Here is a 17,869-nt window from a genome sequence, read left to right on the forward strand (position 1 = left end):
TTAAGGACAATATTTAATTGCCATGGAGAGAGATGGAATGATTTCCGTCATGATATAGCTTTTCAAAAACATTGTCTAACTCAAAGGGTACATGTTCCAGATGAACATAATTTATAATCATAAAAATGCTAATTATTTCACAAAACCATCTAGTAAACTGTTCTGCTTAATTGCCACGTGGATGGATGTAATACTATTTTAATCTATCCTCCTTGAGTCATACAAAGTGATTTGTGATTAGAGAATACATGTTTTTAATCGATCTCTTACCTCCTCAGAGGGCCTCCTCCTGTCAGGCAGCACCAGTGTGTTGGCTTGACTCCCTGGGACTATAGTGGATCCTACGCTCATTCTGGGTCCAACTAACATGTAGCGCTTGTCTCCAGATCTGTACTGGATGCTGTGGCACAGAGTCCCGTCATAGTTTGTGTCCTGTAAGTACTTGGACGTGTAGTCAGTGCTGGACTTGGAGCACTGCATTGCAATCAGCACAATGATACTGATAATGAACAGAGCTGAGACCGAGGCCAGAGTTATCATGAGGTAAAAAGTCACATTAGTGTCCTCAGAGTCTTTAGTGGAGCTCTTAACATCAGAAGCTGCAAAAGCCTCTCTGGGCTCCACCACTTTGACAAGCACAGTAGCTGTAGCTGACAGGGACACGTTGCCATTGTCTTTGACCAGTATGACGAGTTTGTGCACGGCCTCGTCTGTCTCTGTCAATGAGCGAAGTGTCCTGATCTGTCCTGTGTAGCGGTCCAACCCAAACAGACTGTGGTCAGTCACTTGCTGCAGTGAAAACAGCAGCCAGCCATTATATCCGATATCAGCGTCATAGGCCCTGACTTTAGTCACCAAATGTCCCGCGTTCACATTGCGGGGGATCTCCTCCACTCCTTCAGCAGAACCGTTAGAGCTGACTGGATACAGAATGACTGGAGCGTTGTCGTTCTGATCCAGAATGAACACATGCACTGTCACGTTGCTGCTCAGTGACGGAGTCCCAGAGTCTGAGGCCACCACTTGAAACTGGAACGACTTTAATGTCTCAAAGTCAAAGCTTTTCAGAGCTGTGATTTGCCCATTTTCACTATTAATATTAAGAAATGAAGTCACTTTATTTTCTGCACTTCCATCTCTGTAAATATGATAAGAAATATGAGCATTTTCACCTTCATCTTTGTCATTAGCCTGAACTGAAAACAGCTGTGCTCCTGCTTCATTGCCCTCAGTGATATAAAAACTATATGGAGTAAGGACAAACTCGGGGCTGTTGTCATTCACATCTGAAATTACAATTAATATGTTCTTTTCAGATTTAAGTGAGGGCTGGCCGTGATCTGTGGCAGCTATGGACAGTACATACTGTGACTGTGTCTCTCTGTCCAGAGTGGATTTAGTCACGAGTGAATACATTTTGTCCTGTAGGGAAGGAGACAGTGTAAAGGGAACATCTCCTTCTATTGTACATGTCACTTTCCCGTTCAGCCCAGAGTCCCTGTCATTAACACTGATCAGAGCCACAGTAGTCCCGGGCCGAGAGTCTTCAGGAATGGAGCTGGAAAACGAGGTGACTTCAATCTCAGGAGCATTATCATTCATATCTACTACTTTAATTATCACGTGTTTTTCTGAAGTTAGTGGGGGAAGGCCTTTGTCTGACGCTTCAATTTCAATTTCATATTCATCATTTTGTTCAAAATCGATTTCACCTTTAACAATGATTTCACCTGTTGATGTAATTATTTCAAATGTTTCAGATATTTCCTGCATTACATTGTCACTAATTCTATATACCACCTCTCCGTTTACACCCTCATCTAAATCAGTTGCATTCATTTGCATCACTGTTGTGCCAACCGGGGCGTTTTCAGTCAGTTTCCCAGAGTATGAGTCTTTAGTAAAAATGGGTGCGTTGTCATTGACATCTAATACATTTATTATAATATTGATCTCACCAGATTTGGGCGGTTTCCCTCCATCTAAAGCTGTCAGCAGTAAAGAATGCCTACTTACCGTCTCCCGGTCTAATTGCTTTTGTAATATTAGTATGGGGATTTTACCCTCTTTTCCCTTGTCCTTAACTTCTAAACGGAAATGTTCGTTGGGGTTTAATTTGTATTGTTGTACAGAAAAAACTCCACTGTCCGGGTCTTTTGCTGGTTGTAATAGGAAGCTTTTTCCACTCGTAACAGATTCGAAAATATCTATCGTTTTATCTTTCGATTGAAAATTCGGAGTATTATCATTTACATCCAAGATTTCCACAGAAACATAGTGAATTTCGAGGGGATTTTCCAGTACAGTTTTAAGATTTAATAAACAAGTGTTGCTCCCGTCACACACTTCTTCGCGGTCTATCTCTCGGCTCACGTAGAGGGTTCCGTCATCTGGATTTACGTGGAAATGTGGGTCTTTAGCATCAGTCACAATCCGGTATTTTCTGTCTTTTAATGTCCCTTTATCTAATCCCAGGTCTTTGGCGACATTCCCCACAACTGTACCCTCCTTGACTTCTTCCAGTATCGCATATCTTATCTGCGCAAAGGCTCCGCTCCACGAGAGAATCAAAGATATGAATACTGTCAGCAGCAGTCCAGTCCTTTGTGCGTTAGAGGCTCTTTGTTCCATAATCATCAGCATCTTCAAATTCGATGAAAAAATAAACAATAAAATCATGCGTAACTGCTTTAACAAAATAGCTCAAGTTGAAGCAGGAAACCGAAAATTCGCGTTTGGACTCCCTGGGCTTGTTATTTGATCATTTTAAAACGATAAATCATCCGCTTCCATCCAGACTCCAATGGTACAAGGTAAGATTCTGCAAGGGGGGCGGTCTGAATACGAGTGATGGGATGGCATGAAGCCCGCGCGCGCACTGACACCATGCGCTTTTCGTTGGTTCTGCATTGCAAACATCTGATGACGGGACGGGACTCAAACACTTTGGCTTTACCAGTTTTAGCATAGAAAACCCGTAACTAAGCTCAGTGTGCTCATCTCTCAAGCTCTTTGGTCATTTGCTCCACGGCCAGCTCGTTGCTAACCCACTGAGTTTTATCTATTAAATAAAATGCCATGATTGTGTCAGTACCGATGCACACAGCGTATTTATTACACGAAGGTAGTGCAATAAATGTGTAATTTACAGTACATACGCGTGCAAACTTTCTAAAGCCCGTGGAACATGGATCTCTTGTAACACAGGAGCTCAGACTGTGCTCTGACTGTGCTGGTGCAGTATCGAGGCACATTTGTAACGTGCCTTGTCAGTCATGTTTATAGTTCATAAGAAAGGAACGAACTTAAAAGCAAATTAAAACAGGGTATTAATATTTGTAACATTTAACATGGATACTTATGGATAATATAGAAGTCGAATTCGTTTTTTTCCCCACAATATAACCAGGCTATTGCATTTAAAAAATATTTGGGAAATATTACATCGAGTATTTGCCATTTATGTTAAATATAGCGCTGAAATAAACAACATCTGCAACCCATGTCTGCTGGAAAGAGCAAAATCAAACAAAACAAATAAAGCATAACCACTAACAATATGATTCAATGCAATGTTCAGACGGAATTTGTAACACTATTACTTTTATAAGAATTTAACGATGTGAGTATAAAGGGTTTTTTTTTCTGTCTATCTATCTATCTATCTATCTATCTATCTATCTATCTATCTATCTATCTATCTATCTATCTATCTATCATTTTCAACAAGGCTAGAGGTAAAACAGTCTAATCACTCTCGTATATCATTAGTGCACACTCTGTGCCACTGGATAGTATTGTATGAGGCTTTAGCTGCTTATTTAAAATATCACCTAACTGACACAAAACCAATTAAATAAAATATTTTGTTCCAGGACTGTATTGGCAAAACTTGAGGCATCCACAACACACACTGAACAATCCTGCAATCCATGACACCACCGTCAAAAGACCTCAACACTGGCACGCCAGAACTCACCTTCCTCTGCCCTAATATGTGGCAAGGAAGTGAAACACACAGGCAGGAGAGAAAGAGATGTGCTGAAATTTCTCTAGAAACAAATATAAACTTAATCTAAAACCATAAACATTATTTTAGCACCAAGGACAGCGATCGGACCTATGCTCAAAAAAGACAAGCATAACTGTTATCTCTAATTTAACACAAAAAGGTAATACAAAATTTGATTGAATTGTTTTCTTTTGTTTTTTAAAGATAAACTGCTAAAACCCTGTTCATTTTAGGATTAACCTACATGAAGAATCATCCATGATATATAATAACTGAAGGATTTCGAAAAAAGAATTGTTATGTTGTTGTCTTACCTCCTCAGAGGGCCTCCTCCTGTCAGGCAGCACCAGTGTGTTGGCTTGACTCCCTGGGACTATAGTGGATCCTACGCTCATTCTGGGTCCAACTAACATGTAGCGCTTGTCTCCAGATCTGTACTGGATGCTGTGGCACAGAGTCCCGTCATAGTTTGTGTCCTGTAAGTACTTGGACGTGTAGTCAGTGCTGGACTTGGAGCACTGCATTGCAATCAGCACAATGATACTGATAATGAACAGAGCTGAGACCGAGGCCAGAGTTATCATGAGGTAAAAAGTCACATTAGTGTCCTCAGAGTCTTTAGTGGAGCTCTTAACATCAGAAGCTGCAAAAGCCTCTCTGGGTTCCACCACTTTGACAAGCACAGTAGCTGTAGCTGACAGGGACACGTTGCCATTGTCTTTGACCAGTATGACGAGTTTGTGCTCGGCCTCGTCTGTCTCTGTCAATGAGCGAAGTGTCCTGATCTGTCCTGTGTAGCGGTCCAACCCAAACAGACTGTGGTCAGTCACTTGCTGCAGTGAAAACAGCAGCCAGCCGTTATATCCGATATCAGCGTCATAGGCCCTGACTTTAGTCACCAAGTGTCCCGCGTTCACATTGCGGGGGATCTCCTCCACTCCTTCAGCAGAACCGTTAGAGCTGACTGGATACAGAATGACTGGAGCGTTGTCGTTCTGATCCAGAATGAACACGTGCACTGTCACGTTGCTGCTCAGTGACGGAGTCCCAGAGTCTGAGGCCACCACTTGAAACTGGAACGACTTTAATGTCTCAAAGTCAAAGCTTTTCAGCGCAGTGATTTGACCATTTTCCGCGTTCACGTTTAAAAAGAGCGCCACGTCCTTCTCCTGTCCTGTGCGCGCAATGCTGTAGGAAATATCTGCGTTTTCATTCTTATCTTTGTCTGATGCAGTTACACAGAACAGTGACGTCCCTGACACGTTATTTTCTACAATATAAAAGTACAGAGGGCTTTGTTCAAACTGTGGACTGTTGTCGTTTACATCTAATATCTGAATACTCAGAGTTTTAGTGGTGGATAAAGGAGGCTCTCCACAGTCAGTGGCTTTTATTGTTATGTCATAATTTGACACCTCCTCCCTGTCCAGGAAATCCTTAGTGACAACTGAATATGTGTTTTCTTTATACGAGGGTTTTAGCTCAAAAGGCACGTTGTTTGTTATGTGCGCGATGATTTTACCATTGACGCCTGAGTCTTTGTCTGTTACACTAATGAGTGAAATAACTGTCCCTGGTTTGGAGTCTTCAGACACTGTGTTTGACAAAGAAGTCATATCTATTTCAGGTGAATTGTCATTGACATCTATGATTTTTATAACGACTCTACATTCACCTGTCAATGGGGGCGTGCCTTTATCTGAAGCCTCTACGTCTAATTCATATTGGTCAGTTTCTTCAAAATTAACTGATGCTTTCATTGTAATCTCACCTGAAATTTTATCTATTTTAAATACGTTTTTAACCCCTTGAATCAATGATTCTCTGAGACTATATTCTATTTCTCCATTAATCCCATCATCAGCATCAGTTGCAGTGAGAGCAATCACTACTGTTCCTATTTCAACATTTTCTGGCAGTGAAATTTCATAAACCTCCTGTGTAAAAACTGGTCTATTATCATTACTGTCCAGAACAATAACTGTAACATTTAGCGTCCCTGATCTTCTGGGTTTACCTCCATCCACAGCGGTAAGAAGCAGATGATGTGCTTTGCTTTGCTCTCGATCTAAAGGTTTCTTTAAAACCAAAAACGGAGTTTTACTCAAATCACTTTCGCGAACATTGACGTCAAAATGTTCGTTTGCAGATAAAGTGTAGGTGCGAATTGAGTTGATTCCTGCGTCAGGATCACGAGCAGGATGCAGCTGAAATCGTTTTCCTGGTAAAGATTGTTCCGCTATTTCTATAGTTTCATTTCTTTGGGGAAAGATTGGCGCGTGGTCATTGACATCAGTGATTTCTACAACCACATAGTGAACTTCCAAAGGGTTTTCCACCAGAACCTTCAGCTCCATCAGACACGTACCGCTGCCCTGACACAGCTGCTCTCTGTCAATGCGGCCGTGGACGTACAAAGCGCCATTATCTGCGTTTACAGCAAAAATAACGTCCTTTGTTTCAGAAATACGGAACCGTCTCTCACCCAAAGATGCAATATCAAGACCAAGATCCTTTGCGACATTTCCAACCACAGTCCCGTCCTTCACCTCCTCCGGAACAGAGTATCTGATCTGAGCCAAAGCGCACTGCCCAAAAAACAGCAGTAGAGTCGAGCACAAAGTGATCCACGAACGAACTCCCACTAGAAATTGCCTCTTAGTCTCCATCATTGTTCACAGATCCATATATTTATAATAACTGTATTTGTAGCCTCTAAAGCAAAAACTAATCCAGATTGACTGAACAGACGCGTAACTACAACGCTTCAGTTAAAAAGAAACAAAAGCGTCTGTGAGAGGAGGGACACAGTGCGCTTTATTTGAGGGCGAGAGCCACCTTGTGGTCACACATGACACTTATGAAAATGTACAACCCCATAACATTACAAGACACCACACATCGTTTATGGTATATATTTTAGAGGAACAGGATTTCTGAATCCTACAACCGAACATTCCTTCAGCACCAAGGAGAGCGACAGGATTAAAGTTTTAAAATACTGTGGATTACATTTTAAAACGATAAGTAATGAGACTTGCTTGTTAATGTTGCGCAAAGTTAGGAGCACTGGCTGATTACCAAACTTAATTAGCCACTGGCAAATTACCACAACGTGAGAAACAATATTGATGGAAATTTTAAAATCACTTACAGGATTCAACTTAATTTAAGTTTCATTTATAGTTGAAAGTATGTCTCATTTGCTTATGCAACATGAACACGAAGAAAGAAAGGAGATCTGATTCGGGTTCAGTGGATTAAGAACATTATTTTATGTCAAAGAGTAAACTAGACTGCCAACATGTAGTGCTTTCGAATGCACATTATTTCACAACACCATCTAATGTACTGAACGTTCATACTTTTTGCCTGTGGCGGAAAATACTGTTTTGTTGGTTGTTGTTTTGTTTTTGTTTTTTTTGTTTTTTTTATATGACATCCCAAGCCAGTCAAACTATAAAATATACGATCAGAGAATACATTTTTGTAGGTAAATCCCTTACCTCCTCAGAGGGCCTCCTCCTGTCAGGCAGCACCAGTGTGTTGGCTTGACTCCCTGGGACTATAGTGGATCCTACGCTCATTCTGGGTCCAACTAACATGTAGCGCTTATCTCCAGATCTGTACTGGATGCTGTGGCACAGAGTCCCGTCATAGTTTGTGTCCTGTAAGTACTTGGACGTGTAGTCAGTGCTGGACTTGGAGCACTGCATTGCAATCAGCACAATGATACTGATAATGAACAGAGCTGAGACTGAGGCCAGAGTTATCATGAGGTAAAAAGTCACATTAGTGTCCTCAGAGTCTTTAGTGGAGCTCTTAACATCAGAAGCTGCAAAAGCCTCTCTGGGCTCCACCACTTTGACAAGCACAGTAGCTGTAGCTGACAGGGACACGTTGCCATTGTCTTTGACCAGTATGACGAGTTTGTGCTCGGCCTCGTCTGTCTCTGTCAATGAGCGAAGTGTCCTGATCTGTCCTGTGTAGCGGTCCAACCCAAACAGACTGTGGTCAGTCACTTGCTGCAGTGAAAACAGCAGCCAGCCGTTATATCCGATATCAGCGTCATAGGCCCTGACTTTAGTCACCAAGTGTCCCGCGTTCACATTGCGGGGGATCTCCTCCACTCCTTCAGCAGAACCGTTAGAGCTGACTGGATACAGAATGACTGGAGCGTTGTCGTTCTGATCCAGAATGAACACGTGCACTGTCACGTTGCTGCTCAGTGACGGAGTCCCAGAGTCTGAGGCCACCACTTGAAACTGGAACGACTTTAATGTCTCAAAGTCAAAGCTTTTCAGCGCAGTGATTTGACCATTTTCCGCGTTCACGTTTAAAAAGAGCGCCACGTCCTTCTCCTGTCCTGTGCGCGCAATGCTGTAGGAAATATCTGCGTTTTCATTCTTATCTTTGTCTGATGCAGTTACACAGAACAGTGACGTCCCTGACACGTTATTTTCTACAATATAAAAGTACAGAGGGTTTTGTTCAAACTGTGGACTGTTGTCGTTTACATCTAATATCTGAATACTGAGAGTTTTAGTGGTGGATAAAGGAGGCTCCCCACAGTCAGTGGCTTTTATTGTTATGTCATAATTTGACACCTCCTCCCTGTCCAGGAAATCCTTAGTGACAACTGAATATGTGTTTTCTTTATACGAGGGTTTTAGCTCAAAAGGCACGTTGTTTGTTATGTGCGCGATGATTTTACCATTGACGCCTGAGTCTTTGTCTGTTACACTAATGAGTGAAATAACTGTCCCTGGTTTGGAGTCTTCAGACACTGTGTTTGACAGAGAAGTCACGTCTATTTCAGGTGAATTGTCATTGACATCTGTGATTTTTATATTAACTCTACATTCACCTGTCAATGGGGGCGCGCCTCTGTCTGACGCTTGAACTTCTAATTCATAGAAATCATTCTCTTCATAATCGATGTGTCCCTTTACAACAATATCACCCGTTTTCTTGTCTAATTCGAAAATATCGAATATTCTTCGCTTCAGTGTTTTTGACAGACTATAATCAATTTCTCCGTTTGTTCCTTCGTCTGGATCTGTGGCTGTGAGCTTAAAAATGGACGTGCCCGTTTGTACGTTTTCTTTCACTGTAATTTCATAAATCTCTTGGCTAAAAACGGGCCTATTATCGTTACTGTCAAGAACAGTTATAGTCACATTCAGTGTGCCTGACCTTTGAGGTTTACCTCCATCAACCGCTGTCACCAGTAGAAAATGCTCACTGCTTTTTTCTCTGTCCAGCATTTTTTTCAAAACAAGGAATGGTATTTTTTCACTATTCGTTTCACGAACATTGATGTCAAAATGTTCATTAGCAGATAAACTGTAGGTGCGGACTGAGTTCATCCCTGCGTCAGGATCATGAGCAGCGTGCAGCTGAAATCGTTTTCCAGATAAGGTATGTTCGGCTATTTCTATAGTTTCATTTCTTTGGGGAAAGGAGGGCGCGTGGTCATTGACATCAGTGATTTCTACAACCACATAGTGAACTTCCAAAGGGTTTTCCACCAGAACCTTTAGCTCCATCAGACACGTACCGCTGCCCTGACACAGCTGCTCTCTGTCAATGCGGCCGTGGACGTACAAAGCGCCATTATCAGCGTTTACAGCAAAAATAGCGTCCTTTGTTTCAGAAATACGGAACCGTCTCTCACCCAAAGATGCAATATCAAGACCAAGATCCTTTGCGACGTTTCCAACCACAGTCCCGTCCCTCACCTCCTCCGGAACAGAGTATCTGATCTGAGCCAAAGCGCACTGTCCAAAAAACAGCAGTAGAGTCGAGCACAACGTGATCCACGGATGTTTCATCTGAACAAATGGCCTTTTCATCCTCATCATTGTTCACAAATCCATGTATTTCTGATGACAGTTTTTGAAGCCACTAAAACACCAAATAATCCAGCGTTACCCTTTCGCCAAACGACCACTGTACGCTCCAGCCAAACAGAAACAAAAGGTTCTGAAAGAGGAGGGACCAAGGGGCGCAGGGGTTTTCACGTCAAATAGTGCCGCCTGGTGATCAAACAGAGCTTGTAAATCAGAAGACATACACACATTACCCTTTGCTACATTTACTGTGTACGGTATTTGTCTCTTTGTAATTCACCAAACATGGTACAAAGATTACTTTTTTTAGGAACTGGACATTAAGCCAAAACGTTCCTCGTGCATGTTTCACTATGGCTGACAGAGTGTTGTGTCCCAGACTGTGTCTTCTAAGAGAGGGCCTAGAAAATACTGTATTCCACACATTTACTCACATAACATGAGGTATCCATAATACAGACTGAATGATCCAGTACTGCATTAGACCACTGTCAAAACACACTGCAGCACTTGAACTGACCTCCTTTCTCCCTTTCGGGCACATGAGGTAATTACAAGCAGTAAAAGGCAGGAGAACGACATTATGTCCTGAAATGTCTCCAAAAACAAATACAAACTTAATCTAAAACCATTGTCATTATTTCAGTACCATGTCATTTCTTTTACAGAAAAAAATGTTAAACAAAATAAATTTCCATCAAAATTGAATATGTTTGATCAGCACCATGGACAGCAAAATTGTAATGACTACACTGAAAAACACCAAAACTAAATACACTCCCTGGCCAGGAAAAAAAAAAGTTGCAACCAAAAAAAGAACACACACTCATTGGACCTCTTTTAGCTTTGATTACGTCACACATTCACTGTGGCATAAGCTTCTGCAATGTCACAAGATTCATTTCCATCCAGTGTTGCATTAATTTTTCACCAAGATGTTGCATTGATGATGGTAGAGTCTGACCGCTGCACAAAGCCTTCTCCAGCACATCCCAAAGATTCTCAATGGGGTTAAGGTCTGGACTCTGTAGTGGACAATCCATGTGTGAAAATGATGTCTCATGCTCCCTGAACCACTCTTTCACAATTTCAGCCCGATAAATCCTGGAATTGTCATCTTGGAATATGCCCGTGCCATCAGGGAAGAAAAAATCCATTGATGGAATAACCTGGTCATTCAGTATATTCAGGTGTCAGCTGACCTCAGTCTTTGAGCACAGACTGTTGCTGAAGCTAGGCCTGACTCGTACCTATAAGCTCGTAGCTATTTGCTTGGTTAAATTCAGGTAGCAACTTTTTTTTTTTTTTTTTTTTTTTTTGGCCAGGCATTATATATACAGTCTATGATGTGAATGCAAAATAATATGATTAGCTAAATTTAAATATCAGTTGTAGTTAGTATGTAAAGACGTATGAGAGTCCATGCCTTCAGTGGATGTGATCAACTGCAGCAACCCCAGATCATAGTCCTGCCTCCACAGGCTTGAACATTAGGCACTAGGCATGATAGGTAGACTTCATCTACCTCTCTTCTTACCCCGATGCACCCATCACTCTGGAACAGGGTAAATTTGGACTCATCAGACCACATGACCTTCTTCCATTCCTCCAAAGTCCAATCTTTATACTCCTTAGCAAATTCAAGCCTTTTTTTTTTTTTTTTGGTTAGACTCGCAGATTAGTGTTTTTCTTAAGGCTACACAGCTGTTCAGTCCCAATCCCTTGAGTTCCCTTTGCATTGTGCATGTGGAAATGCTCTTACTTTCACTATTAAACATATCTCTAAGTTCTATTGTTGTTTTTCTTATATTTGATTTCACCAAACGTTTAAGTGATCCCTGATCTCGATCCTTTGGGAATTTTTTTCTGACCACATTTCTTCCTCAAACACGATAGGTCCCCTCGATCCTTCCAGATTTTAATAATGCATTGGACAGTTCTTAACCCGATTTTTGTAGTTTGTGCAATATCCTTAGATATTTCTCTGCTTGAGGCATGCCAATGATTTGACTCCTCTCAAAGAGACTAACATCTTTTATACGACCGTGGGATGTGTCTTTCGAAATGGTTGTTTAAGAAATGAGAAACAACTCATTGCACCAGTTGGGGTTAAATAACTTGTTGCCAGCAGAAAGATAATCGCCCATGCAGTAATTCTCCAATAGGAGGTTTGTACCTATTTACTTGGTTCAATACAGGTGGCAACTGTTTTTGTTTTGTTTTTTTGTTTTGTTGAGTTTTTTGCCAGGCAGTGTATGTCGGTACTCACAATTTCCACTTAAGACCAGAAACAATATGATTTGCTAGTTCCAACTTTTTCAGTTTGCAAACTTTGAATAACATTATATTACTTTTCCCAGTAAATATACCACTATAGAAAAAGAACAGACACTATAGAAACAACAGTATCAATTGAGAACAGTGGAGTACATGATTGCTGATATAATATTTTTATCATGCTGAGAGAAGAATCATTACTTTGTGGTCTTACCTCCTCAGAGGGCCTCCTCCTGTCAGGCAGCACCAGTGTGTTGGCTTGACTCCCTGGGACTATAGTGGATCCTACGCTCATTCTGGGTCCAACTAACATGTAGCGCTTGTCTCCAGATCTGTACTGGATGCTGTGGCACAGAGTCCCGTCATAGTTTGTGTCCTGTAAGTACTTGGACGTGTAGTCAGTGCTGGACTTGGAGCACTGCATTGCAATCAGCACAATGATACTGATAATGAACAGAGCTGAGACCGAGGCCAGAGTTATCATGAGGTAAAAAGTCACATTAGTGTCCTCAGAGTCTTTAGTGGAGCTCTTAACATCAGAAGCTGCAAAAGCCTCTCTGGGCTCCACCACTTTGACAAGCACAGTAGCTGTAGCTGACAGGGACACGTTGCCATTGTCTTTGACCAGTATGACGAGTTTGTGCTCGGCCTCGTCTGTCTCTGTCAATGAGCGAAGTGTCCTGATCTGTCCTGTGTAGCGGTCCAACCCAAACAGACTGTGGTCAGTCACTTGCTGCAGTGAAAACAGCAGCCAGCCGTTATATCCGATATCAGCGTCATAGGCCCTGACTTTAGTCACCAAGTGTCCCGCGTTCACATTGCGGGGGATCTCCTCCACTCCTTCAGCAGAACCGTTAGAGCTGACTGGATACAGAATGACTGGAGCGTTGTCGTTCTGATCCAGAATGAACACGTGCACTGTCACGTTGCTGCTCAGTGACGGAGTCCCAGAGTCTGAGGCCACCACTTGAAACTGGAACGACTTTAATGTCTCAAAGTCAAAGCTTTTCAGCGCAGTGATTTGACCATTTTCCGCGTTCACGTTTAAAAAGAGCGCCACGTCCTTCTCCTGTCCTGTGCGCGCAATGCTGTAGGAAATATCTGCGTTTTCATTCTTATCTTTGTCTGATGCAGTTACAGAGAACAGTGACGTCCCTGACACGTTATTTTCTACAATATAAAAGTACAGAGGGCTTTGTTCAAACTGTGGACTGTTGTCGTTTACATCTAATATCTGAATACTCAGAGTTTTAGTGGTGGATAAAGGAGGCTCTCCACAGTCAGTGGCTTTTATTGTTATGTCATAATTTGACACCTCCTCCCTGTCCAGATAATCCTTAGTGACAACTGAATATGTGTTTTCTTTATACGAGGGTTTTAGCTCAAAAGGCAGGTTGTTTGTTATGTGCGCGATGATTTTACCATTGACGCCTGAGTCTTTGTCTTTGACGCGAATGAGAGAAACTACTGTCCCTGGTTTGGAGTCTTCAGACACTGCGTTTGACAGAGAAGTCACGTCTATTTCAGGTGAATTGTCATTGACATCTATGATTTTTACAATGACTCTACATTCGCCTCTTAATGGGGGTGTGTCTTTATCTGACGCTTGAACTTCTAATTCATAAAAATCATTTTCTTCATAATCGATGTGTCCCTTTACAAGAATATCACCCGTTTTCTTGTCTAATTCGAAAATATCGAATATTCTTTGCTTCAGTATTTTCGACAGACTATAATCAATTTCTCCGTTTGTTCCTTCGTCTGGATCTGTAGCTGTGAGCTTAAAAATGGACGTGCCCGTTTGTACGTTTTCTTTCACTGTAATTTCATAAACCTCTTGGCTAAACACTGGTCTGTTGTCATTAATATCGAGAACAGTTATAGTCACATTCAGTGTGCCTGACCTTTGAGGTTTACCTCCATCAACCGCTGTCACCAGTAGAAAATGCTCACTGCTTTTTTCTCTGTCCAGCATTTTTTTCAAAACAAGGAATGGTATTTTTTCAATATTAGTTTCGCGAATATTGATGTCAAAATGTTCATTAGCAGATAAACTGTAGGTGCGGACTGAGTTCATCCCTGCGTCAGGATCATGAGCAGCGTGCAGCTGGAATCGTGTTCCCGATAAGGTGTGTTCAGCTATTTCTATAGTTTCATTTCTTTGGGGAAAGGAGGGCGCGTGGTCATTGACATCAGTGATTTCTACAACCACATAGTGAACTTCCAAAGGGTTTTCCACCAGAACCTTCAGCTCCATCAGACACGTACCGCTGCCCTGACACAGCTGCTCTCTGTCAATGCGGCCGTGGACGTACAAAGCGCCATTATCAGCGTTTACAGCAAAAATAGCATCCTTTGTTTCAGAAACAACACGGAACCGTCTCTCACCCAAAGAGGCAACATCGAGACCAAGATCCTTTGCGACATTTCCAACCACAGTCCCGTCCCTCACCTCCTCCGGAACAGAGTATCTGATCTGAGCCAAAGCGCACTGTCCAAAAAACAGCAGTAGAGCCGAACACAAAGTGATCCACGAGCAGATTCTCACTAGAAAATGTCGTTCAGCTCTCATTGTTGTATAAAATGTCATTAATATATATCTATCGTAATTAAAACCTACCACAAAAAGTAAAATCCTCAGGACCGCATAAGACAAGTGGCCACTCCGTTCCACTAAAATGGACACAAAAGCCTTGAGAGAGGAGAGACAAACCAGCGGTTTCTCTGTTGAGTAGTGCCACCTTGAGGTTAACCCTGATAACACAGTCGCTAATTGTAACAAAGCCACTCCCATCGTGTTTATCTAAAGTGAAAATTTAAGGCCAAGACAGAGAGTTAGGTTTATTTAACGTACATCAGAAATCATACCGCTCATTCAGCACCTTGGACAGCGGTCGAAATAGGACCAAAGCTGAAAAAAAGCATCACTCTTTTTAAAACAGCGAAGCTCAGAGCCCTGATTGTACTATGTCACAGCAAAAAAGACAAGATATGATGATAAGATAAATACTTAAATATGTTGGAAAAAAAGAAAAATAAATACATAAAAAATGTTGATAACACGTACCTATGAATGTTGAAAGTAAACTCCAATTATGAAAATAAATAAATAAATCTTGAGTATTTTTTTTTTTTTTTTTAATAAGTGTACCACTAAAGAATACACAGAGTCAATAAACGTATATACCATATTTTGCATGTAATTATATTAATTAGACTATGCAACGTTATTGTCTTACCTCCTCAGAGGGCCTCCTCCTGTCAGGCAGCACCAGTGTGTTGGCTTGACTCCCTGGGACTATAGTGGATCCTACGCTCATTCTGGGTCCAACTAACATGTAGCGCTTGTCTCCAGATCTGTACTGGATGCTGTGGCACAGAGTCCCGTCATAGTTTGTGTCCTGTAAGTACTTGGACGTGTAGTCAGTGCTGGACTTGGAGCACTGCATTGCAATCAGCACAATGATACTGATAATGAACAGAGCTGAGACCGAGGCCAGAGTTATCATGAGGTAAAAAGTCACATTAGTGTCCTCAGAGTCTTTAGTGGAGCTCTTAACATCAGAAGCTGCAAAAGCCTCTCTGGGCTCCACCACTTTGACAAGCACAGAAGTTGTAGCTGACAGGGACACGTTGCCATTGTCTTTGACCAGTATGACGAGTTTGTGCTCGGCCTCGTCTGTCTCTGTCAATGAGCGAAGTGTCCTGATCTGTCCTGTGTAGCGGTCCAACCCAAACAGACTGTGGTCAGTCACTTGCTGCAGTGAAAACAGCAGCCAGCCGTTATATCCGATATCAGCGTCATAGGCCCTGACTTTAGTCACCAAGTGTCCCGCGTTCACATTGCGGGGGATCTCCTCCACTCCTTCAGCAGAACCGTTAGAGCTGACTGGATACAGAATGACTGGAGCGTTGTCGTTCTGATCCAGAATGAACACGTGCACTGTCACGTTGCTGCTCAGTGACGGAGTCCCAGAGTCTGAGGCCACCACTTGAAACTGGAACGACTTTAATGTCTCAAAGTCAAAGCTTTTCAGCGCAGTGATTTGACCATTTTCCGCGTTCACGTTTAAAAAGAGCGCCACGTCCTTCTCCTGTCCTGTGCGCGGAATGCTGTAGGAAATATCTGCGTTTTCATTCTTATCTTTGTCTGATGCAGTTACACAGAACAGTGACGTCCCTGAGACGTTATTTTCTACAATATAAAAGTACAGAGGGCTTTGTTCAAACTGTGGACTGTTGTCGTTTACATCTAATATCTGAATACTCAGAGTTTTAGTGGTGGATAAAGGAGGTTCTCCACAGTCAGTGGCTTTTATTGTTATGTCATAATTTGACACCTCCTCCCTGTCCAGGAAATCCTTAGTGACAACTGAATATGTGTTTTCTTTATACGAGGGTTTTAGCTCAAAAGGCACGTTGTTTGTTATGTGCGCGATGATTTTACCATTGACGCCTGAGTCTTTGTCTTTGACACGAATGAGAGAAACTACTGTCCCTGGTTTGGAGTCTTCAGACACTGTGTTTGACAGAGATGTCACGTCAATTTCAGGTGAATTATCATTTACATCTATGATTTTTATAATTACTCTACATTCACCTGTTAATTTGTGAGTGCCTTTATCAGAAGCTTCCACGTCTAATTCATAATGATCTGTTTCTTCAAAGTCAATTGTGCCTCTTGTGACAATTTCTCCCGTTAATCTGTTTAATTCAAATGTTTTATAAACATCTTGGATCAATGTTTCCCCGAGGCTGTACTCAATTTCTCCGTTTATTCCTTCATCCGCATCTGTCGCGTTTAGTTTAAATATTACAGTTCCCTTCTCCAAATTTTCGTTCACCGTGATATGATAAACCTCTTGAGTAAAAACTGGTCTATTGTCATTACTGTCCAGAACAATGATGGTAATATTTAAGGTCCCTGATTTTTGTGGTTTCCCCCCATCAACCGCTGTCAGGAGCAGAGAGTGTGTGCTGCTCTGTTCTCGGTCTAAAGGCTTCTTTAGCACCAGAAACGGGATTTTACCCAAGTCACTTTGTCGAATATTAATTTCAAAATGTTCGTTTGCAGATAACGTATATGTGCGGATCGAGTTTGTTCCTGCGTCGGGATCATTGGCAGGGTGTAACTGTAGTCTTTTACCCGGCAAAGTGTGCTCTCCAATCTCAAACGTTTGGTTTGTTTTAGGAAATATTGGCGCGTGGTCATTGACATCAGTGATTTCTACAATCACATAGTGAACTTCCAAAGGGTTTTCCACCAGAACCTTCAGCTCCATCAGACACGTACCGCTGCCCTGACACAGCTGCTCTCTGTCAATGCGGCCGTGGACGTACAAAGCGCCATTATCGGCGTTTACAGCAAAAATAGCCTCATTTGTTTCAGAAACAACACGGAACCGTCTCTCACCCAAAGAGGCAACATCAAGACCAAGATCCTTTGCGACATTTCCAACCACAGTTCGGTCCCTCACCTCCTCCGGAACAGAATATCTGATCTGAGCCAAAGCGCACTGTCCAAAAAACAGCAGTAGAGCCGAGCACAAAGTGATCCACGAGCAGATTCCCGTTAGAAAATGTCGTTCAGCTCTCATTGTTGTATAAAATTTCATTAATATGTATCTATCGTAATTAAAGTCCACCACAAAAAGCAAAATCCTCAGTAACGCAAAAGACAAGAAGCCACTCCGCTCCACTAAAATGGACACAAAAGCCTTGAGAGGAG

General features: G+C 42.0%; 6 protein-coding genes across 6 annotated transcripts in view; all 6 read right to left on the bottom strand.

Annotated features, from left to right (window-relative positions):
- Window positions 1-17,869, bottom strand: part of LOC129456592 (protocadherin alpha-8-like) — a 104,208-nt gene that overhangs the window by 70,282 nt on the left and 16,057 nt on the right. The gene's annotated exons all lie outside the window — the stretch shown is intronic.
- On the bottom strand, window positions 238-2,643 carry LOC129456619 (protocadherin alpha-7-like). The gene has a single exon (XM_055225023.1). It carries the CDS (start codon window positions 2,641-2,643, stop codon window positions 238-240), a length of 2,406 nt encoding a protein of 801 aa, XP_055080998.1.
- On the bottom strand, window positions 4,237-6,684 carry LOC129456620 (protocadherin alpha-2-like). Its single transcript, XM_055225024.1, has one exon. The coding sequence runs from the start codon at window positions 6,682-6,684 to the stop codon at window positions 4,237-4,239; it is 2,448 nt and encodes an 815-aa protein (XP_055080999.1).
- On the bottom strand, window positions 7,465-9,876 carry LOC129456621 (protocadherin alpha-8-like). Its single transcript, XM_055225025.1, has one exon. The coding sequence runs from the start codon at window positions 9,874-9,876 to the stop codon at window positions 7,465-7,467; it is 2,412 nt and encodes an 803-aa protein (XP_055081000.1).
- LOC129456622 (protocadherin alpha-8-like) lies at window positions 12,236-14,713 on the bottom strand. The gene has a single exon (XM_055225027.1). The coding sequence runs from the start codon at window positions 14,711-14,713 to the stop codon at window positions 12,236-12,238; it is 2,478 nt and encodes an 825-aa protein (XP_055081002.1).
- On the bottom strand, window positions 15,369-17,738 carry LOC117378045 (protocadherin alpha-2-like). Its single transcript, XM_033974583.2, has one exon. It carries the CDS (start codon window positions 17,736-17,738, stop codon window positions 15,369-15,371), a length of 2,370 nt encoding a protein of 789 aa, XP_033830474.2.

The sequence above is a fragment of the Periophthalmus magnuspinnatus genome, chromosome 10 (assembly GCF_009829125.3).
Source record: "Periophthalmus magnuspinnatus isolate fPerMag1 chromosome 10, fPerMag1.2.pri, whole genome shotgun sequence".
Taxonomy (NCBI): Eukaryota; Metazoa; Chordata; class Actinopteri; order Gobiiformes; family Gobiidae; genus Periophthalmus; species Periophthalmus magnuspinnatus.

What these genes read in the sequence shown, in the direction of transcription:
- LOC129456619 (XM_055225023.1), bottom strand. Translation starts at nt 2,643, where the DNA reads ATGCTGATGATTATGGAACAAAGAGCCTCTAACGCACAAAGGACTGGA.
- LOC129456620 (XM_055225024.1), bottom strand. Translation starts at nt 6,684, where the DNA reads ATGATGGAGACTAAGAGGCAATTTCTAGTGGGAGTTCGTTCGTGGATC.
- LOC129456621 (XM_055225025.1), bottom strand. Translation starts at nt 9,876, where the DNA reads ATGATGAGGATGAAAAGGCCATTTGTTCAGATGAAACATCCGTGGATC.
- LOC129456622 (XM_055225027.1), bottom strand. Translation starts at nt 14,713, where the DNA reads ATGAGAGCTGAACGACATTTTCTAGTGAGAATCTGCTCGTGGATCACT.
- LOC117378045 (XM_033974583.2), bottom strand. Translation starts at nt 17,738, where the DNA reads ATGAGAGCTGAACGACATTTTCTAACGGGAATCTGCTCGTGGATCACT.